Below are 22,723 nucleotides of genomic sequence, written 5' to 3' on the forward strand. Positions count from 1 at the left end.
TTAAATCAAGCAGCTGAGAGCACAGCTGACCCTGAGGTTTCTAGTACCAGGATTAGGAACCAATGGTGAAAAGAGTCCCAGATCAGCAGGTGTTGGAGGCAGCCTTAAAGTCACCAATTTCTAAAGACCAATTTTACTGTGATCGGTTACACTGCTGGTTTTCTGAACTAAGTCCTTCACAGCTCATTTGAAACAAAACTCAGAACATCCTTCAAGCACCAGTGTTTGCAGTGGAGCAGTGGTCGGCACTGCGGCCTCACAGCACTGGGGACCTAATATGTTCCCCCTGTGTTCGCATGGGTTTCCTCCCACTGTCCACAAATGCACTAGCAGGTTGATTGGCTTCTGGGAAAACTGGCCCTGGTGCGAGTGTGTGCATGTGTGTGTGCACCCCCCCATCTAGGGGGTACCCTGCCTTGCACCCCGTTACTTGCCAGGATAGGCTCCAGCACCCCTGCGATCCTGAAATGGAAGACGCAGTTAGAAAATGGATGGACAGACCCGTGTTCTGTTCAGTGTAACATTCCTATCTTAATTGATCGATTGTTTAAACAAGTGTTTTCTGATTTTGAACAAACAGGTGATTTGTGGTGACCTATAAGAAGAATTGGATTGGGGCTTTCCAGAACCAGGGACAGAGACCTCTGCTCTATAGTATTACTTCATTTCCCATTGGCCTTCAACCAGTCATGGCCTCCTAATAATCCCCATCTCTGAACTGGCTTCATCACTCTGCTCTCCTCCCCACTGATAGCTGGTGTGTGGGGAGAGTACTGGTGCACTATAGCTGCCATCGCATCATCCAGGTGGGGCTGCACACTGGTGGTGGTGGAGGGGATCCCCATTACCTGTGAAGGGCTCTGAGTGGAGTGTCCAGAAAAGCAGTCACATAGCTCCTGCCGAACTGGCTCGGTTTGGGAATGTGATGAAGCCTGAGAGGCTAAATTAGAGCCCGGCGATCTATGAGGGCCTGGAAGACATTCCAGTGGGTCTCCACATCAGCTGGGAAACACTTCCCTGCGACACTCCCAATAACCAGGTTTTCTCTCTACAGTGCAGACACCCTTCTTATATTTTAAAGATCTGCTGCCCTTTATAGTAACTTCCTCATTTTAGTGACAGAAAGTAAATATTAATATCTTGATGTCTGTGTAGTGCATTGTGTGGTGCAGTGTTGTCTCTGTTGAAGGTGATCAGTAGAAAATGATGCCCCTTTGCTTGAAGGCTTTGAGCAATCCCGTTATATGTGGATTTTGTTGCTTAATTACTGCAAATTAGAACATTAAGTGTTTTTGTTTCTAACAGCTGAGAAGCCATTATCCACATCTCTTCCTACTGTTCTAGGCTGCAGGCTCTGTCAGGGTTCATAAAGCCTAATTTCCAGAGCCTACAAGTGGAAACTATTGAGACGTGCATTTAGAACTGAGAATGGGAGTTAAATCTTTACACAAAGTGTTGCCGGAGTGTGGAACAAGCTACCCAGCCTTGTTGGCGAAGCCTATCATGAAGCAGCTGTTTGAGATCCTTGGATCAGCTCTGTACTTACTACCAAACGGGCTAGATGGGCAAATGGTTTTCCTGTTCTGGCTCTGATGTGACGTACGACAGAAAGAAGACTCTACTGGGCAGCACGTTCGCAGCCCAGTCTAAGCTGTTTGTGCTGAAAGAGGGGCGCAGAGCTGGAAGGCTGGTGTTCAAGGTGCAAATCGGAGGAAATGACTGATGGGTTACTGAACGTAACCGAAGAGATGAAGTCGGTGCCTTTTTTTTTGTTTTGCTCACTGTTCTTCTGTCTGACGCTTTCTGTAATGTGAGCCATTTTAACAAAACAAAGAAAAAATGGGAAAAAAAAGGTTTTAAGATATCTCTCTCCAGCTTTCTATCTCGATAAGATGACCGGGATGCAACGGTGAAAAAAGTACATGCATTTATCGCTGATACTTTTCCGTTAGTTACCATAGGAAGAGTGATGTGCTAATGTGAATTTGGATGAGCAATGCTACTGCGGTTCTGCTGTGATTCACGCACACGTTTAGACCGCTATGTATACAGCACTGCGCTATTGTGCCACCTAGTGGCAGAGTTCTATAACTGCTTCAGACTTGCGTGTAACTTTAAAAGAAGTCTTTCAAACCGGAAACAGATGAGTCGGGGGTAGGTGAGTTTTACATCCATTTGAGGCGCTGGAGTAGCGTACCGCTAACTACGTAGCATAGTCCTGTCCTGCTACACCATAACCACACCATTCCTTACGTAGTTGTGCATAGATGGTCTTTATTATGGTAACAATTTGGGAAGTTGAAGCACTTGAAATTTCATTGTATGTTCTCACCTACCACAGAACCACTGCTTCTTCAGTCTGTTAGTACAGTAGATATCCTGTACTAGAGAAGCATTTCCCCCTAGTCTTTCTGTGGAATATGCCTTTTTCTACAGTCCCTTGGGATTTTCATTCCAGCTCAGTCTTTCCTTAATTAAGATTGTTCAGTCTTTGATTTGTTCTTTTCCCCTCATCACTATCGGTTCTTACACAAATATGGTCGTCAAATCATCACATATAAAATGTAATCTTTCAGTGTAAGATCTGTTCTTCAAAGATCAGTTTTTAATTACTTTTGTATAGCATTTTGTGTTTTCTAAGCTTCTAATTTTTGTAAAGTATAGCTACCGTTAAAAAACCCTTTATAGTTCGCGTTTTTTTAAAAGTATGCTTTTCTTTACCTTGCTTTTCTTCTCTGTTTCTGCAGTCGCTTTGTGTAGATCCCTCTGTACACAAACACACATTTTTTTCACTATTCCTCTTGACTCTAAGTGGCATTACAGTCTAGGTGATGTGTTATTAAAATACAAGAGTGTTTGAAGTCCGCGAGTACAAGTTTATAGGGGTAGGCGATTTTGATACTGCACGTAAGAAACACGCAGCCCTGTTAGACTTATTGCCGAATGCCTCCATCTAGTGGCGTTTTTCCAGTATTGCAACTCGAATGGAATTTGTGTTCCATGCCCAGTACGTGCATTGCTCACACCTGAAGAAGGCTCCACGGCCGAAACGTTGTGTTTTCTTTCTTCTTTTTTTCAGCAGGGAATAAACCTCTTACTTGTTCCTTTGCAGCCTACGCATGCTGACGCAGCTCCCCACCTGGACTCCTTATGTCTAAAATACAAGTAATAAACTGCAGTCACCGCGGTGAAGCATTCAATTCAACTATTATTCGGAGGCATTTATGATAGGGAAATAAAATTATGACAGTTACAGAACTGAAAACGCTTTATGTTTCTAATTCGCAGCTTCGTGCAATCCAAGAGCTCAGCTGGTGCAAATGTCAGCGTCAAGGGGGTCAGGAGAGAGGTGAATATTTAGACCTGAAAGCTTAACTTCAGTCTTGGAGGGCTGCAGGCATTTGCTGGAGTTTCCGCCAAGTTCATTCCAACTTTGCTGATGTAATTATTGGTTGAACTGAACCTATTTAGCGATCTTTCTTAAGATGGCTGGAGTCGTAGGCAATTGGTGCTGCTGTGCTGTGGCGAGTCAGGGCTGCAGCCGTACATTGTCAAGCTGGACGGATAACAACACTCTTCACCTTCTTGCCACTGTGCGCAACACCTCCCACATGCGTCTTCTCTGAAAAACTGTGTACCTAACACAAACACTGACAGTAACTAATGGTGGCTCATTTCTAAAGGTGAAAGAATATCTTGGATAGGTTTTTCCTGTCCTTTTATTGTATTTTGAAAAAAAAAACATTTTTTTTTGGCATATTGGTGTTCAAGCTTTGCAGGATGTACTTGTAGCGGAGCTAGTTCGGATACGGTGACGTCACCGCTCTCCCTGCGCGTAGCAGGGACCTCGGCTGCCTGGGCTGGGGGAGGTCTCCTTTAGCTCATGCGGCTGGTTCCCTGTTGCGTTACTCCGGGTTCGCGCCCCAGGTGTTGCGGGAGGAAATGGGTGGCGGAGGAGCCGCGCCAGTCAAGTACTGTAAGCTTTAAGGTGTGCTGTGTGTGATCTGGGCGTGGAGCTGGTTATTCCTTAACTCCTGCAATATGGACTATGGGTTATGGACTGCGGATTAAGACATTTACCTCAAAAGTAGTAGTCATGGGGCCCAGCCCTGGTTTCGTGGATGCCTGCAATCGGCTGTTCGATATCCCATTTTAAGGAATTTAGAGGTGGGCAGGAACACCAAACAGCATCTGGATCTTTCAGGAGCAGGGATGGAAATCTGCCTGTTGTCTGTGTCTTTCTTTTATTATACAATTGTATTGTTGTTTTTTTTTGTACTAGGTATCGTCTGAGAGCTAGCTAAATAGCATTTCGTTATACCATATACCTGTATATGAGTAAAATGACAATAAACTTGAACTTGAACTTGAAATGTAGAAACTACCTTTTACAACAGATCTTCCCACTTGCAAATATCAGTTTCCAGAATGCAAAAGAAGCTTGTGTTGGACAATGCAAGGCGCACTAAGGAGTGTGTTCATCCGGGTTGTTTGCCTATTTGCATGGCTAACTCTTTGTGTAACGACTCTAAGTCAAAGGTTCCCTCCTCTGGTCCTCAGGGAATGGATTCCAGCAGGTTTTCCATGTCTCTTTAGATCACCAGCTGCTCAAGGGGCACAGAAGGAATGAGCTGGTCTGGCTAAAATTGAACTGAGTCAGGAGCAGAGCTGCTTAGAGCTTGAAAACATACAGAAAACCTAGATTTTAGGCCTAATTTGGAAGTCCAGTTTCTTGTCTTAAAGCAGTTTTTGCAGCTGAAGTACTTTCATTCACACTGTGGTCCTGGTTGGCTGTTCTTTTCTTTATAACCTCTTGCATACAGAGTCACCAGCTGAGCCACCTTCGTCGACACATTGGGACTCGCAGCGTCAGCGCAGGGCGGCCAGCAACACTTGGAGGAGCAACACAGATCTCAGTGACGACCCCACAGAGTTCCCAGCAACTCTGACAAATCCCAGGTGTGGCTATTCGGCGAGAGGCTGAGGATAAATGCCGGAAAGCTCTAGTCGGCCCTGTTAACTGGGAAAACCCATCACAGCAGGCAAACGTCCTGTTTAGCCTACCTGGGAGACCCTGACCAGTAAAAGCTTTCACACCTGGAAAATTACAGGATACACACAGAATGGAGAGCGATAACACAAGTAAGAAGTTAAGGTATTGTTTTAATTAATATGACATTGCATTCTTCGGAAACAGTCCCTCCTCAAGCCAGAGCATATATTACACGTAGCTTGATGTTAGGTTCTATTTGTAAAAAAAAAAAGAAAGGAAAAGCAAAAGTTTCAAAGGGCTCCAAAAGACTCATGCAGCTTCATCTGTCAATAAACCAAACATTTGAAACTCTCTCTCTGTACATATACTGTCAAGTGGTATCACTAATCTCCAGTGCAGTATGAGCTCTTTGTATTCCTCAGACAAGATGGTCAATTCCCATGCAGACGCTTCCTGTGGTGAATCTGCACATGCCTGCTCTTTAGTGACACATTTCAATAGCACCACTACACACCTGTGACTCTCTCAACACCACTCTGCATTGCTTTTCTGCAGTTTAAGTGTGCACTCACTTTGCTGTGCCACGGAATAACTCTTTTGACCCTGCGCTGAACCTTTCTAAGGCCAGTTTCGTCACTGCTTTCAGTTCCCATTGAATAAACCTGGAAAAGGAGCCCAGTTTGTCTTATCCAAGGCACAGTGTCCAGGGTGACAACAGGACCACATGACATTACACTGTAGTGCTATCTCTGTGACAAAACCATATCAGTACTTTCTTAATACAAAGCACTGTAGCAGTCAGTAAATTTCATTTACACTTCAACTCATAACACGCAATCTCTTGGAATATGAAAAGAAATGCCGTTCTCAATAGTATCATAAATATATAAAAACACAAAGAAGGCAAACTACCCTTTGCACACTGCTTTAAGAAGCTCACATCTATCTGTAGCATTAGATCAACAAAGACCCAGTATTTTTTTTCTTTCTAATCTAATGTTCTATCCCTTGTGCTAGCAAATCAGTTAAGACACCACTGCTTTCCTGTATTTGTTAGTGCCACAGCTGCCCATCCCCCCTTTAAAGTTAATCCAATTGCATTATAAAAAAAACATTTTTAAATAAATGTCAGCATAAATTTGGAATTACAATATTTTGCTTTGAGTTTGTTACATTACAACCAATTCTTTCTTTTTTTTAAAGGTTATACACAATGCATGTGGGGGACATGTCATGGGGGACATGACTTTGTACAAAAACAAAGGTTACAGAATATTTCTGTTTTTTAATGACATCAACATTCATGGCCTGAACTACTAAAAAGCTCAAATATTAGAAATAAAAGGAAAACAGAGAAAAAATAAAAACAACAAAATGAAGTGGTCACTTATTTTTAAACACTGAGATGAGTGACGAAGAAGCCTCTCACTGCTCTATCTTGTACATATAGTCCCATGGTTGTCTGTAATTTATTAAATGGTAGTGGATTTCTCAGTCCCTGACTCTGTTGATGTGTGTTTTGATGTTTTTGTGACAACAACCACGTTACCCTCCTTGGTTGTCACTACCGGCTCCTCTGAAGCATGCTGGGTAGAGAACCCTATCCTTGGCATTTGGATCTTGAAGCGAGAAGATCGTTCCTCCTCTTCGGAGCGCTGCAGAGAGTCCCTGCTGCCCTGCGGAGAACCTCCCTCCGTGATGTGGAGGATTCCTGTCGATCGGGGGCTTATAGAGAACTTGGGGATCTTGAATCGGGGAGACTTGTCCTTGCTGTCCACGCTGCCTTCTGCCCCCGTTTTGAGAGCTGGGTCACTGCCGGTCGCTGCCGCGCTCTTTGGGTCCCCTCGGCCTCTCCCCGAGACAAATCCGATGGAGACTTTAGGCTTGGGGGATTCGGAAGCCTCCCTTTGGTCCGGCTCTAGCAAGACCATTTCAGTCCGGGCTTTGGAAGACACCAACGCACCTGCCTTCTCCTCCACGTCCTCTTTGCCTGGCTTCCTTTTGAAGCCTGGGAAGGTAATTTTGGGAGACTTGTACTTCGCTCCTTTGCCGTCTCCCTCCATACCCGAAGAGTCTTCCGATTTGACCAGCTTCATGCTCATTTCAGCGTCCCCTTCCCCGCTCATCCCTTTGGAGTACGGAGAGGAGAACTCCACCTTCGGTAGTTTCATCTTTCCAAATTTTGCTCTGTCTTCCTGGGATCCGTTCTGGAATGTAAGATCACTCTCTCCGTTGACCTGAGGACCCGACCTCTCTCCTTTCTTGGACCCAGCAGAGCCAGATCCATTCAAAGTGACATCAAAGGAGCCGGTTTTTCCCGGAGAGAAGGTGACCTTGGGCATTTTCAGTTTGCCCCCCTTTGATTTCCCTTCTTCTTCCTCCTCATCCTCACCTTCTACGTTCACTTCGTCTCCTTTTTTTCCCTTGGGGCGGGATTTCCCAAAGGAAGGCTTCATCTTGATCTTGGGCACTTTCATTTTGGCTTCAGTCGAGCTCGATTCTCCCTCTGAGGCGTCTGACCCATTGGTTTTGGGCTTTGCAAAAACAAACACTGCTTTCTTGACTTTGGGCATCTTGGGGCCTTCATAGTCTCCGACAGTGTCTGTAGACTCAGAAGGTTTGGTGCCTGCTTTCAATTTCACATCAGGCCCTTTCTCTTTAGTGCCTGGTGTGGACATTTTCACTGCTGTTTCAGGCTGGGAGATGGAAGGCAGAGCAATTCCAAACTTTGCTTTTTTGGCTTTGGCTTTCCTGTCCTTATCAGTTTCTAGATCCTCAGACTCCAGCAGGGGACCCTTTCCTTGCACTTCTGGGGCTCTGATGTCCAAATCTGGGACTTTAATCTCAATCTTTGGAGCCTTTATTTCGAATTTTGGCCCTTTTATTTTGCCCTCTGCATCAGCCTCTGGGGCAATCAACTCTGTGGAAGCACTTTTGTCTTTTGTGTCCGAGAACCCAACTGAGGGCAGTGTAATTTTTGGCATTTGCAACTTGATGCGTTCTTTGTCCTCTGGGGTACTGAGGTCAGCGTTGGCACCTGTAGTGTCAGTGTCCATATGCCCTTTGATCTTCGGTCCTGAAATTTCGACATCAGGAATTTTGAACTTTCCTGTTTTACTGCTCCCTTCTGCCTCTGGTATATCCAAAGCATCGATGCCTCCCTCTTTACCAACAGAAAAACCTACACCTGGAAGGGAAATTGTGGGCATTTTGAACTTGGCATCCCCTCCCTCACCAGCAGCATCAGCTTCAAGATCAGGATGCTCTGTTGTGCCCTTGATCCCAAATTTTGGCATTTTTATTTTGAATTTACCTTCTGCCCCTTCTTCTTCAGTTTCTGTTTTCTTTATATCCTTGTTTCCTTTTGGAGCCTCAATCTTTATCTTTCCCTTTCCCTTATCAGCTTTCGGTACACCAGTATCTAACTCCATATCTGCCCCTTCTAAATATGGACCCGAAATTCCTATTTTTGGCATTTTAATTTTAGGCATTTTGATTTTAAACTCAGATGACTCTGTATCTATAACCGGGCCAGATACTTCAATTTTTTTCCCCTTAACATCCACCTCTGGACCAGTGATTTCAGTCTCATGCTTGTGTTTCCCTACGCTGAGTTCCAGATCAAGATCCGGAGCTTTCACGGTAGGGGAGGAAAACTTCGGCATCCCAAAAGAAGGCATTTTAAATTTCCCCTCACCTGTATCTCCTTCAATGTTTAATTTGTCAACCCCACCCTCACCAAGAGACATGTCAACATCTCCCAATTTACCTTTTGGTACAGATATGTCCACCTTGGGCATTTTTATCTTTGGCATCTTCAATTTGCCTTCATCTCCCTCAATGTCCATGTCTGGAGCAACTGCAGAGATCTTGGGTTTGGAGAGTTCAGCCTTGGATCCTTTTATATTAACTCGTTGGGAGGCACCTACATCTGGTTTTGATCCACTAACATCAATGTCGTTCTCTTTGGATCCAGAGATACCAAATGATGGCAAACTCACCTTTGGCATTTTTAACTTGAAATCAGTTCCCTCAAAGCTGCCATCACCTTCCGCCTTCAAACCTGGGTCAGAGTCAAGGGAAGCATTAGCTTTGGCTTTAGGCAAACCTACATCCAGTTCGATTTTGGGGGCTGAAATGTCAAGTGTTGGCATTTTTGGGATTTTCAAATGCCCTTCATAACCCTTGATGTCTTCTTCTGTTACATCTACTTCAGCTTTAGGTAACAATACTTCACCTTCTCGTTGCTTTGCAGCTGGGAGGGAGATTACCAGGGATGGCATTTTGATTCTGCCTTTGGCCTCCATGTCTGCATCTGGCGGACTCACATCAAGGTTGCCCTCCTTGGACCCAAACTTAGGCATGGAGAACTTGGGCATTTTGATGGTGACATCTGGTGCTTGGACACCACCTTTTCCACTCACTTCATCCCTTAGTTTCACCTCAGCTTCTCCCTCTGGGAGCTTGCCTTTAGGGGATGATATTTTAAATTTGGGTAATTTTAATTTGGGCATCTTCCCTTTGCCACCAGGGCCTTCAATGTCAATTTCAGGCCCTGTGATATCCACTTTTCCTTTCTTGACTTTGGCTTCAACCTCTGGGCCACTAATGCCAACTTCTCCCTCTTTCCAGGACATCCCAAAAGAAGGCATCTTGATTTTAGGCATCTTCATCTTGCCTTTTAGTTTTCCATCGGCATCTGACTCTTCTGATGGTGCTCTGCCCTCTATGTCTATTTTTGGGGGGGTTACTCTGATTTCAGTTTTCGAACCCCGTCCCTCTAATTCCAGATCACCATGCTTTGATTTCCCCCCAATCTTGGGAAGAGAAAACTTTGGCATTTTCAGAGAAACGTCCGGAACCTCAAAGCTTGCTCCCGAAGAAGGCCTATCACCTTCGGCCTTGAGCAATTCAATTTGCTCCTTGTCTTCAGCTTTGGCTCTGGACAAGCCGAAATCCAGGTCAATTTTGGGTGCTGAGATGTCCACCGTCGGAAGATTTACAGTTGGCAGCTTGAGGCTCGGATCAGAAGTGCCAATGTCTACATCAGTCCCCTTGGTTTTAAGTTTTATTTTTGGAACCTTAACCTTTGCTTCAGGTGTAATAGTGTCTGTCTTTACAGTGGGTGGAGAGATGCCTGTTTCACCTTCAATGCCATCTTCTCCAGGCTTGCCTTTGGGAAAAGAGATGCCAATCTTGGGCATTTTAATGTTAGGCCCTTTGAAGTGCAAGTCTGGAGCTTCTATGTCAAGTTCTGGAGCCTTGACTTCAGCCTCCCCTTTTCCTTTTCCAAATGTGGGGATTTTCGGCATTTTAATCTCAACATTTGGACCTCTGGCACTCACCTCTGGTCCTTGGCCACTCATTTCCACACCACCAGTTCCTTCAGCTGCACCCTTTGGCATTTTGATATTTAAGTCAATATCTGGTAGTTTAGGCGCAGAAATATCAAGTTTTGGGACTTTGACTGTAGGCAGTTTCAGTTTCGCATCTGTGTCCACAGACTCAAATTCAGGACCTTTAATGTCCAGTTTGCCTTTTGGCAGTTTGGTACTGGCCTCTATTTCTGGATGGCTAACATCAATCTTGCCTTTGGGTGTCTTTATATCTCCTTTAAGCTCAAGATCAGCCCCCATCTCCCCTTCTTTGCCTTTGACTCCAAACTTTGGCATTGGGATTTTGGGCATCTTGAGATGAACATCAGGCATGTCAAAGCCTCCGGATGGCTCTGGAGCACTGATACCATGCTCCAAAGTTGTGTCTTTTCCTCTAACCTTTGGAAGGCTCAGATCAAGGTCAATCTTTGGCATATCAATGTCAACACTTGGCATTTTGACTGAAGGCACTTCTCCCTCAGGAAGCTTTATTTTTGGTAAGGATATATCAACTTTTGGTGCTGATATTTTTGACCCTTCAATTTCAGGTCCTTGCACATCCACCTTAGGCAAGGAAATGTCGACTTTTGGCACAGATATTTTTGGCCCTTTAACAGAAGGGCCTTCTATTTCCATTCCTTGGACATCATATTCCATCTCTTTTGATTTAATTTTAGGGAGGGAAATGTCAAATTTAGGCATACCCATCTTTAGACCCTTTCTGTCTGGGCCTTCCATTTCTTTTCCTTTTATGTCTAACTCAGCTTCTGGGAACTTCATTTTTGGAAGAGAAATATCCACTTTTGGCATGCCTATCTTTGCTCCTTTAGCTCCAGGTCCTTCTACTTCAATATCAGCTTCTGGCAACTTCATTTTTGGAAGAGAAATGTCCACTTTCGGCATGCCTATCTTTGCTCCTTTAGCTCCAGGTCCTTCTACTTCAATATCAGCTTCTGGCAACTTCATTTTTGGAAGAGAAATATCCACCTTTGGCATGCCTATCTTTGCTCCTTTAGCTCCAGGTCCTTCTACTTCAATATCAGCTTCTGGCAACTTCATTTTTGGAAGAGAAATGTCCACTTTCGGCATGCCTATCTTTGCCCCTTTAGCTCCAGGTCCTTCTACTTCAATATCAGCTTCTGGGAACTTCATTTTTGGAAGAGAAATATCCACTTTTGGCATTCCTATCTTTGCCCCTTTAGCTCCGGGTCCTTCTACTTCAATATCAGCTTTTGGCAACTTCATTTTCGGCAGTGAAACATCCACTGTTGGCATGCTTATCTTTGCCCCTTTAGCTCTAGGTCCTTCTACTTCAATATCAGCTTCTGGCAACTTCATTTTTGGAAGAGAAATATCCACTTTCGGCATGCCTATCTTTGCCCCTTTAGCTCCAGGTCCTTCTACTTCAATATCAGCTTCTGGCAACTTCATTTTTGGAAGAGAAATGTCCACTTTTGGCATGCCTATCTTTGCCCCTTTAGCTCCAGGTCCTTCTACTTCAATATCAGCTTCTGGGAACTTCATTTTTGGAAGAGAAATATCCACTTTCGGCATGCCTATCTTTGCCCCTTTAGCTCCAGGTCCTTCGACTTCAATATCAGCTTCTGGCAACTTCATTTTTGGAAGAGAAATGTCCACTTTCGGCATGCCTATCTTTGCCCCTTTAGCTCCAGGTCCTTCTACTTCAATATCAGCTTCTGGCAACTTCATTTTTGGAAGAGAAATATCCACTTTCGGCATGCCTATCTTTGCCCCTTTAGCTCCAGGCCCTTCTACTTCAATATCAGCTTCTGACAACTTCATTTTTGGAAGAGAAATGTCCACTTTCGGCATGCCTATCTTTGCCCCTTTAGCTCCAGGTCCTTCTACTTCAATATCAGCTTCTGGCAACTTCATTTTTGGAAGAGAAATGTCCACTTTCGGCATGCCTATCTTTGCCCCTTTGGCACCAGGTCCTTCTACTTTGATGTCTGCCTCTGGAGATTTCATTTTGGGAAGTGAAATATCCACTTTTGGCATGCCTATTTTGGGGCCCCCTATCTCAATACCCTGAGTCTTCAAATCTACCTCTTGCAATTTCATCTTTGGTAGGGAGATATCAACTGATGGCATAGATATTTTGGGGCCTTTTAAGGAAAGGCCTTCAGTTTCCATTCCATGAACATCTAATTCTGCATCAGGCACCTTGATTTTCGGTAGAGAGATGTCTACTTTTGGCATGCTTATCCTTGCACCTTTAACATCAGGACCCTCTACTTCAATATCTCGTATTTTAACATCTGCTCCTGGGCCCTTCACATCGACTTTAGGACCAGAGATATGTACATCAGCATCTGGCTCTGTCAATTTCCCAGAGGCACCAAATTTTGGCAGAGATATCTTTGGCATTTTCAGCTTTATATCCAGACCTTCCCTGCTGCCTCGGCTTCCTGCATCAAGGTCACCCTTCATTTCTACCTCGGCAGCCCCTTTGCCCTTTGGCAGGTGCAGATCTACATCAGGAATGGGAACTGAAAGGTCAATGGATGGCATTTTGATGCCAGGCAGTTTCATCTTTCCCTCGCCACCTTCCTCTGCAACTCTCATGCCTCCTTCAGGTCCAGCGCCCTCTACTTTTATTTTTGGCAAAGAAATACCAACAGATGGCATCTTCATCTTCAGGCCCTTAGCATCAATGTCCACTACTTCAACCTCTGCTTTGGGGCCTTTGATCTCTCCTTCCACTTTTGGAGGAGACACCTGAGCCTCCATGTCACCCTTAAAGACTCCAAATTTTGGGAGCGTCACTTTGGGCATTTTAACCTTCATGCCTTCATCAACAGTGCCCTCAGCACTCAGCTCACCTTCACCCTCTCCTTTGCCCTTTGATAGACTAAAATCAATGTCCACTTTGGGTGCTGCAATATCTATTGATGGCATTTTCAGACCACCCTTATGCTTTCCTTCTGGGGCCTCGATGCTCAGTTCTGCTCCAGCTCCTTCAAACTCACCTGAAGGCAGGGAAAGCTCTATCTGAGGGAGTTTTAATTTGGGTGTCTTTAATTTGCCTTCTGGACCTTCAACACCAAGTTCACCCTTGGCTGAAGGAACATCCACTCCTTCTGTTTTTGTGGAGATGCCAACCTTGGGCATCTTGACTTTAAAGCCCTCCGCTTTCAGCGTGCCTTCTTCTCTTTCAGGGCCTCCTTTGATATCCACCTTGGGACCCTTCACATGAACTTCTGGTTGGGGAACCGTAATGTCTGCCTTTCCTGAGGGCAAACCAATGCCCAGTTCCACTCTGGGTGGCTTGAATTTATGCCCTTCTTTTTCTGTAATCTCCTGTTCTGGCAAACTCACTTCCTTTTTCCCCAGGGGAAGACCGAAATCGAACTCCACCGATGGGGGTTTGAATCTGGCCTCTGGTGGCTTCACATCCACGGTTCCTTCAGGTGGGCTAACTTCCACTTTGGCCTTTTTAGTTTTTGGAAAGGAGATGCCAAACTTTGGGGATTTCCCTTTGGCTTTAAGCTTGGCCTCGGGGCCACCAAAGTCTGCTTTGCCCTCCGGTAAAGTGATGGCAAGCTCTCCCTCTGGTTTCTGTGTTTCTATGCTCACATCTCCTCGAGCTCCTGCAGGGTCCTTTACTTTCATTCTCGGAAACTTGATCCTCTTTTTCTTTCGGCCTGTGATCGCCACGCCTCCCGGTGCACCTGAGCCCATGAATTTCATTCCCCCCTCTGCTGATGCCTTTCCCCCCTTTCGGAGCCTGGAGAACTTTGGGAAGGCAAACTCAACATCCACTGGGCTCAGCTCCAGCTTGGCCGGTGATCCCTCCATCTTGAACTCTGTCCCAGCTGGAAGTTTGCCTTTCTTGCTCTTCCTCAGGCTGAACCTGCCCATCCTTTTCTTTGTCTTCAGGGGTTTGACACTCTTGACCCTCTGAAAATCCAAAGATATACCTTTGCTTAGAGTGAAAATTCACACAATACATAGTACAGTACAGTGCATCGGAGTCCTGCGTTTTAAATAGCATCTTATTCCTATGTGAATGCATAGAGTAAAAACCTTCAACGTATTATTTCTATGTATGTTTATAACTTGCAAATTATATCTAAATATTGTATTCAAAATAAAGTGTTAGAAATCGTTTTTATTAAAAATAACATCCATCTCATGGATGTTAAGTTATGTTGGTTCCAATTTCTGTGATAAATTAAATTACATAAAAATGTATTTTGTCACAGTTCCCCGGGATTGTCAGTTCCAATGGCTTGATTTCATTTGAGCAATATGTCAAAATTACTAACAGGTGTTCTAATACATATGCACACTATTGTATATTTCACCTCTGTCTATATGCAGGGGTGTTGCATCCTGATTGACCTGCAAGGAATGATGGTCAGCTTGCAATGATCTATTCTACAGTGTCCTGATATAAGAAAAATGACCACCAGGGGAAGGGTCCTTTACCATTTTGGGCATCTTGGCTTTTGGTCCTTTAACATCCAGGCTTACAGAGCCGGGGGAGACATTGACATCAGAGCTTGGAACTGTCCTCTTTAGGAAGAAGGACACCTTGTAGGGTTCTGCACACTGCAGGATCTTCAAAGCATCCTCGTACTTGACATTGTCAAAGTACACCCTGGCACTCAGCAGCTGGTCTCCTGTGAGGAAAGGGGTAACGAGAAAAGCTGAGCCGTCAAGCCGTAACCTTGTGACTGATATCATCATATGACTGTCCTCTACGTAAGCACATGCCAAAGAGGTCATCTGCAAGGCCACCTCCTCACCAAATTATCCTCATTTCAAGTAATCCATATCGTCAACACTGAGGTATTTAAATAAGGGAGATCTAAATCATTTAAGCAGATAGTTTTTCTCTTGATTTTAAGCATAAAACTTAAAATCAAACAAAAAACACAAAACAAGAAATAAAACATAACACAACTCCTTTCATATTCAACTTGCCAGACAAATCTGGAAAACATCTTTTTTTTCCGAAGAACTTCACCATATGCAATGTAACTCAAATGTCAAAACCACATACAGTAAAATTGCAAGCAGATTTGAAAAAATAAAGCCCAAAGAAGTGCTTTCCAGTTCAAAGGGGCCAGCAATGACATAAGCAAATGTCATATTATGCACAGCAAGACAGTGATTCAGTAAAGGTCAGTTAAATTTAGTCCTGTTCCCTCGGTGGATTTGTTTATTATAGATACTCAGGAAAAAAAGATTACAGAAAGACACTTTTAAATGTAATGCACTTCTCTGAAGCCATTTGCTTTGTTTTGTGAACCAACTTTTTAATCAAACTGATCATTTCCAGGATTAATTTAGCATTCGGAGAGCTGTTTGAATCAAAGTTTTAGTATCAAAATGGCACAAATCAAGTAGCTCAGGTTTAAAGGGACATAAACAGGAATTCAGATCATTTTTGGCATCCAGTTCGTGAATGCTGCACGACGGAGCAGGGGTTTGCACTGATGCCTCTCAACAATGGGGGCGTGGGTTCGATGTCTGGGGTACTGTCTGCATGGAATTTGTATGTTCTCCCTGTGTTTGTGTAGGTTTCTTCTGTGTGCTCCTGTTTCCTCCCACAAGGAAGGTTAATTGACTTCTGGGGAAACTGGCCCTGGTGTGAGTTTTTGGTGATTGTGGACCTACGGCAGGGGAAAATGTGGTAATGAAGAGAACTATTTTCTGTTCGTTATGCATTTCATAAAATGTCTGCGAGTATACTTGTGGACCGCTTATAAGAAGCCCTGTCTATAAACTCTTTTGTACTGTAGCCCCTGAAGGCCTGAAATCTAGTGCAGTTTGTATTGTTTAAGATCCCGTGATGGAAACAAACAAGTCTGTTGGTGGGAGTCTCCCTTCCTGGCTCCCCCCATACTTACAGCTTCAAAACTGCAATCACAAGGAATCAGTGTCTGTAAGCCCACTGCAGTACAGGGTCAGGTCAGGGCTAGTGACAGCTCAGGCTACTGCAACTGATGCCCAGCAAGAGAGCACTGGCCTTCATGACTCTCAGGATTCCCATACAGAAGGCATCTACAGCGTACCTGTTTGCTCTCACAATTAAAAAGTGGACTGTCACAGTCACTCATTGGAGATTGATGTCACGTCAATCTGAGATGAGAAATAAAGCAAAAATCTGACCTTTCTGGAGGCTGAGGGATTTTGCTGCCGGTGAGTCCTTGAGCACATTCTTGACAAAAATGCCCTGCTCCCCTCCTCCTGCAACACTGAACCCACTGGCGCCAGCCTCGGCCTCTGTCTCCACGACAACCTCCACCAGCTCTGAGCGAGCCACTTCCTCCTGGGCAACAAGTACAGCAGCTGGTCAACAAGGCAGAAGGTGGCTGGCCAGGGTCAGGAGCAACTATCACTTCCCCACATACTGTGGATGACGTCCGCCAATAATGTACTTCACACAGTGATCCCAGGCTAGAATGGGTTTAATATCATGCACCGGAATTGTTTAACATAGTTTTTTGTTTTTGGTAAGTTATACCTTTTCCAAAAGTGTGGGCATTTGAATGGTACAGCAGAGATTTTTGATCATTTGAAAAAAAAAAACCAAACATTTGAGAGACGTGCAATTATTGATGCTTGATAAACTTGACAAACTAATAAGGTTTCTTTTCTTTGGAATTGTGTGTCATTGAATGTTTAGGGAAGAGTTCTTCAGACTGGCACTCAGAATGCTGTAAGAGGTGAGGAAATGCCCACATCAGATCATTACCTGTGTCACGTTGATCTGGACAGGAGGATCCATGCTTTGTAGGGACAGATGTGACGTTTCTTTGAGAAGACTTCTTTTCAAACTCAAAACCTGCTTCAACTCTGCATGGAGTTTCTCCTTCTGAACCTACAGCAGAGTCAACAGAGAAAGTCACAGTGACGCAGCGCTGGAGCGCTGGCTCAGTATTGGACCTGGGGTTCTGTATGTGTGGAGTTTGTGTGTTCCCCCAGTGCTGACGTGGGTTTCCTCCGGGTTCTCCGGTTTTCTCCAACAGTTCAATGACATGCTGGTGGGTTAATTGGTATCTGGGAAAACTGGCCCAGGTATGAATATGTGCGCGTCTGTGACTGTGTGCGTCCCGTGATGCACTGGCGTCCCATCCAGGGTGTACCCCGCCTTGCGTCCCTTGCTTGTGGGGCTAGGATCCTGCACCCCCACAACCCCGTACTGGACAAAGCAGCTAGAAAAACAGATGGGTGGGAGGATCTTTTGGAATCATTTTCAGCTCTGAAACGGCTTTAAACACAGGGATGTAGGACGCCCTAGCTATGACAAACCAAATGTCACCCAGAAGCTGGGCACACAGAGTTTCAGCTGAGGTGACTGGCAGCACGGTGATCACAGCCTTGACTCACCACTCTCTCTGGGGTCTCCGGCTCCTCGGCAGACAGGAGAGGGTGAGCAGGGGGCGCGGCAGTGGGAGGCCTCTGTGAGGGGGCAGCTTGCTCTTTACTCCTTACCTCACCAGCCTGGGTAGAAAACACAGGGCAGCAGGGCAGTATCTGCACTGGTTAACGTGAAAGCTGCAGCATCCTTCTGAGGTTTTTTTTATTTAATTTGTTTATTTTTACAAAATATGACTGTTTTTGTACTACATTAAGATGAATGCGTCTCAAAGCCACCTAATGCTAAAAAGAGGCTTAATGCTTTGAAACAGTGTCGAGGCAGTCAAGGAACGAATGAGCGCCATTGTTGGAAAGCTGATCTGCAGCATTAAGAGCCTTCACTGAGGGTGCACAGGAGAGTGACCTACAGTTCTTGGCGGGGAAAGTAAGAGAGAAAGAGAACCAAAAATAGAGAAGTAAAGCCAAAAGAAAAGGGGAAAATAAAAGTTTTGGTGTCCACTCACTGTTGATTCTCTTTCGTGGAAGAAAACATGACTTTCTTCCAATTCTCTGTCAGAGCCTGGAGACACAAAAGAACAGGTTAGTATTGGGCACTAGGATGAAGTGCAACAGGATTCTTCCCATGTGCCACAAGGGCAGGACAGGGGACCAAGAGACAAGACATCAGGCAGGGTAAAAGATTTGGAGTGGTGTGGTTTAACAAAGGACCTGCCCAAGGATGCAACGACTGTCACTTCAACAGCTCTGGAACAATGGGACCAGGGCACGTGATTGTACAGCAGGGTAATCAGGCTGGAAACGCGACTTCTTGGTCAGAAGCACACTCTGTTGCATTTGCACTGGTATTCCACCCATCTCGCAGGGGCCTTAGATATGTCAGCGCGTCCAGAGAGGCTCAGATGTCCCTGATCAGAGCCAGCAAATGCCAGACGCTCTATAACGCGACTCCAAAAATCCTCCCCAAATAGCGCAAGTCAGCATCACCGAACACCAGTGCTTACAGAAGGGCGGGAAAACAGGTTGGTGATTTACCCAAGACACACTGAAGTACTCATACACTGAGTGGTCAAAATATTAGGAATAACAACTGCAACTGAGTTTTCAGGCTTCTGCCATGACAACTTGAACAAAACACATGTATTCTTCCAGGTTTTGAAATTGTACCCTGATCTCAACCCCGTTCTTCACAATTCGTTTGCCTTCAGCTCAAGTTGTGATGAGGGGTGAAGGTGCACAGGTCCGAACTGGACATTTTCCCCAGTTTTCAACAGGATTTAGAATGAGAATGGTTTTGGCCAGGGATAGTGATGTCATGTTATTCTCCTGCTCCTCGGGTCCAAACATGTATCACCTGCCCACTGAGAGAATCCGTTCATGTTTATGGGGAGAGGTGATGACAATGACGAGACACATGTCCAATGTTTTCACAGCACTACTCTGCCTCCTAGGTGAGATGAACAGGCTTCTGCATGAGCATCTGAATCAGGCCCTGGATGACACACCACAGGCTAAGCTACCCTGATACAAAGGGTTTTGTGTCTTCTCTGTTTTGTGTTGTGTGTCATTCTATTATCGTCTCCAAGAAAAGGCTTCTTAAATAAACGAATAAGGCAGGATTCTCTATAGTATTACACACCTGAGAAAGTATTAGAGCTGAAGGCAGATGGGTGAGGGTAACCTCTCTTCAGGAAACAGGGTAAAGAATCAGAGCCCAGGCTACAGAGGTGAAGCGATCAGCAGACCTTTATTTCAGCTGAAGATTAGACGGAATACAGCAGCATGAGAGGAAGAAAAGGTTTTTCTCTCCATTTTCTTTCTCTGTCAGTTTCCCCTGGCAGTGTTCAGTTTACAGCCCAATAACAGAATTACAATTCTCTTTCCCATGCAGCCCCCACCTCCAGCACCTGGATGACTTTCCTTTCTCGCCTGTTTATTTACACAAACTGAGTTTGTAGCTGCCTGCAGTCCACGCATTATGTCAGAATCACAACGACATATTGTTAACAAAAGTTGTGAACCAACAACTTTTTACAGATGCTTTGAGTAACCGCTGGGATGCACAGAAAATCCAGGCATAAGGTTACAAGTGTTATGATTGCAGTTATTTTGACATTATTGTGGTATTATATAAAAATATATATAAAAAACAAATCCTTCAGAACAAACAAGAGAGAGCCATTCAGTCCATCTAGCCTGTTTGATCCAAGGATCTGTTCCAGCCATTTCTTGAAGGAAGCCAAAGTATCAGATTCAACGACATGTCTGGGTAGATCCTTCCACGCTCCTTCAAAGTCCTATTAAGCTCCACCCTGAGTTTCAGGATCCACGCCCTCTGGTGCTGTAGAGCTCTGATTTCTATAAGGCACGGGGGAATTTCAGGGTGTTTCATATCAGCATGTTTACCATTCCAATGAAGATTGTATCGGATGTCCCAGCTGGATCACGGGAAGCTGGCACAGACGACAAACAGCGCTGCCTGAGAAGCCGAACAACACCTGAACGTTTTCAATCAACGCAAGGGGGCTGTTTGTAGCAAAGGTCTGATTTGAGTGAGATGGTGTTTTAGGGCAGGACTAAGTCCAAGTCATCGTAGTAGTGTGGAGGAACTGGCAATTCAGAAGACATAAATCTCACAGACACACAAACCCTTTGGCAGATTAAACACATTAACTCTTTTATGACTTTTGCCAATGTCCCTATTAGGTCTGCACACCACTGCCAAATGCCCCTGTGAATGCAGAACTAATACAGCTCATGCCTGTGACATCATCAGCCCTGACCCACAGAAAACTCAACTTAAAACTGAGTCCATCAAGAATCAAGTCCATTCTATTTGAGCGCCTCCATATGAGGCAAAAACTCCTGAAGTGACCCTTTACGGTGATAGTCAATGAGGCAGCATCTCATGACTATTGCACAGCCAAGAATAAAAAAAAAACAGAGGAGAGTGCCTGGAATGAAAACATCAAAATGCACACGATTTCCAAATACATGCCCAGGATTTCCAATATGCAACCTATGCAGAGTGTAGATCACAACTTCAGAGCATGTTGACAAACTCCCAAAACCAATAAAGGTGACAGCAGTTAAGATCATTTAGATGGCCACTAACAAGCACAGAAAAGCAAAATACTGCAGCACAGACGCTGTCTTCACTGCTTTCCTGCACTCAGCTCTGCAGAGCCACATCCCTTCAGGTGATTCCCCTCTCATGCCTGGCTAATTGACACAACCTGACTATTTTAAAGCGCATGCACCTATCAGAACCCAAACAGCAGCCGTGCTTTCCAAAGACAAATTCCCATCTTGATTCCTTCTTTTGGGAAACAAGTGACGGGGCTAGCAGGTACTGCTTTGTTTGTGGCTGCTCCCTCTGGTGCTTGGTGTTATGCTCTGCACGTATTCCCCATGCCCAAATCACTCATGCTAGCAGGAGAGGATCTTTGTGCTTCTTCCAAGGGAAGACACTGACACGCCCTTTACTGCTGTTGCTTCAGCTACGGGCTCCCGTCACCCCTAATAATAGGAGGCTACTGTGAAATTCTGGGGCCCAAACGAAGAACGTCTTTGATGCAGCTACAGTAGGCAGGAGGACTTGGCATCCAGAGCCCCAATGCAGAACCCAAGCTGGACGGAGCGCCAAGTTCTGGAGACGATTAAAAAAAAACTTTCACAGAGTTGTGTGTAGGAATCTGGACTTCTTTTATTCTGAGAGTGAGAGGAGCAGCTGGCCATCTGGGGCATGAGGGTAAAGGGGGGTGGGGCTGCTCTGGGGGGGTGGGGTGGGGGGATTTTCCAAATAGCTGAACCCACTTTCTTTATATAGAAAGAGCGCCATTCCAGTGCAGGGCAGAGTTCTAACGCAGACTGCCGGCCATCCTGCATCATGGGGCTCTCCCAGTGCTCACTGTGTGTGGGGTCCACAATCAGTGCACAACCCAGTTTCACCCCCCCCCCCCCCCCCCAACAAAAAAAACCCCACACAGCTGTGAAAAAACACCTGCTTTTTAATGCTCTTTGTATTTGCTTTTAACAGTAACAATAACCGTACGTAGTTGTTTTACAGCATACCCATCATTCAAGATAAAATAACATCATCGTCCAATGATACAAAAGGAAGCAAACAACATAATAACATGTTATGGCAAACTAATACTAGAAAGAAAGGAAAAAAGCAACTGAATTAGGAGAGGAGATTTTCCAATATAAATCCAAAGAGGTGACCAGATCTTCCCAAAGTGACGAGATCATATGTCAGTTTTTCTGGAGGTGGAAATCAAAACCACCTCCTTTGGTTTAACCTCTCACATCTACTGCAACATGCTCAAGGTTAGCGTGAAATGCACTGAAAAAGACAATTCCGTAGTTGTTAGAAGAATCAAGTATACTCTTTACGTCAGGAGTCCCCAGCCCTGTTCCTAGAGAGCCCTAATCCAGTCAGTACAGATAAACTTCTAGGTCACCTGTTTTTAAAGATAAGTACCTACAGTATAAGGCCCTGATGAGTTAAGGAAGTACTGTCATTAAGAGAGGCCTTGTCCTTGAGGGCTGAAGGGTTTGATCCTAAATGATTATTTAACTCATCGAACCACCTGCTTCACCGATCACAGAGAAGCTGTTCCAAGTCTTTAGAAATCGATGACATAATGGTCGCCTCTGAACGATGCCAGGTGGGTAAAGTTCTCCCTGAACAGAGCTGGGTCCTACTGTATATTCAAAGGAAAGAAACTTGAGTTGTAAATGCTAATTCGGTGTATTGAAAAGGAAAATAACCTACTGTTATTTAATCTAGTAATTCACAAGATGGATAATCAGAAGATAGATTCTGGTACCTTGTGTGATAAAGCACGAACCCCCAGCTCCATAGCAATTTGACTTCCACTGGGGGTACATACCTCATACTCATGCTTATATAGGTTCAGGTGGGGAGCTGCGTCAGCATGCGTAGGCTGCAAAGGAACAAGTAATAGGTTTATTCCATGCTGAAGAGAGAAGAAAGAAA

General features: G+C 44.8%; 1 protein-coding gene across 4 annotated transcripts in view; it reads right to left on the reverse strand.

Moving 5' to 3' along the window:
- Nucleotides 1–5,143: 5,143 nt before the first annotated feature.
- Nucleotides 5,144–22,723, reverse strand: part of prx (periaxin) — a 28,677-nt gene continuing 11,097 nt past the window's right edge. Inside the window, exons 2-7 of one of the 4 annotated variants that reach the window (XM_088911841.1) lie at nucleotides 18,225–18,280; nucleotides 17,731–17,844; nucleotides 17,096–17,221; nucleotides 16,510–16,669; nucleotides 14,821–15,014; nucleotides 5,144–14,289 (exon numbers count right to left, since the gene is read on the reverse strand). In XM_088911841.1, coding sequence (XP_088767967.1) covers nucleotides 6,466–14,289; nucleotides 14,821–15,014; nucleotides 16,510–16,669; nucleotides 17,096–17,128 — 8,211 coding nt within the window. In that variant the 5' untranslated portion in view covers nucleotides 17,129–17,221; nucleotides 17,731–17,844; nucleotides 18,225–18,280 and the 3' untranslated portion in view covers nucleotides 5,144–6,465. Of the gene's footprint in view, nucleotides 14,290–14,820; nucleotides 15,015–16,509; nucleotides 16,670–17,095; nucleotides 17,222–17,730; nucleotides 21,444–22,723 lie in introns of those variants that run through there. The other 3 variants (XM_088911843.1, XM_088911840.1, XM_088911842.1) reach the window with 3 other exon arrangements.

Source organism: Atractosteus spatula, chromosome 3 (assembly GCF_055471065.1).
Source record: "Atractosteus spatula isolate fAtrSpa1 chromosome 3, fAtrSpa1.hap1, whole genome shotgun sequence".
Taxonomy (NCBI): Eukaryota; Metazoa; Chordata; class Actinopteri; order Semionotiformes; family Lepisosteidae; genus Atractosteus; species Atractosteus spatula.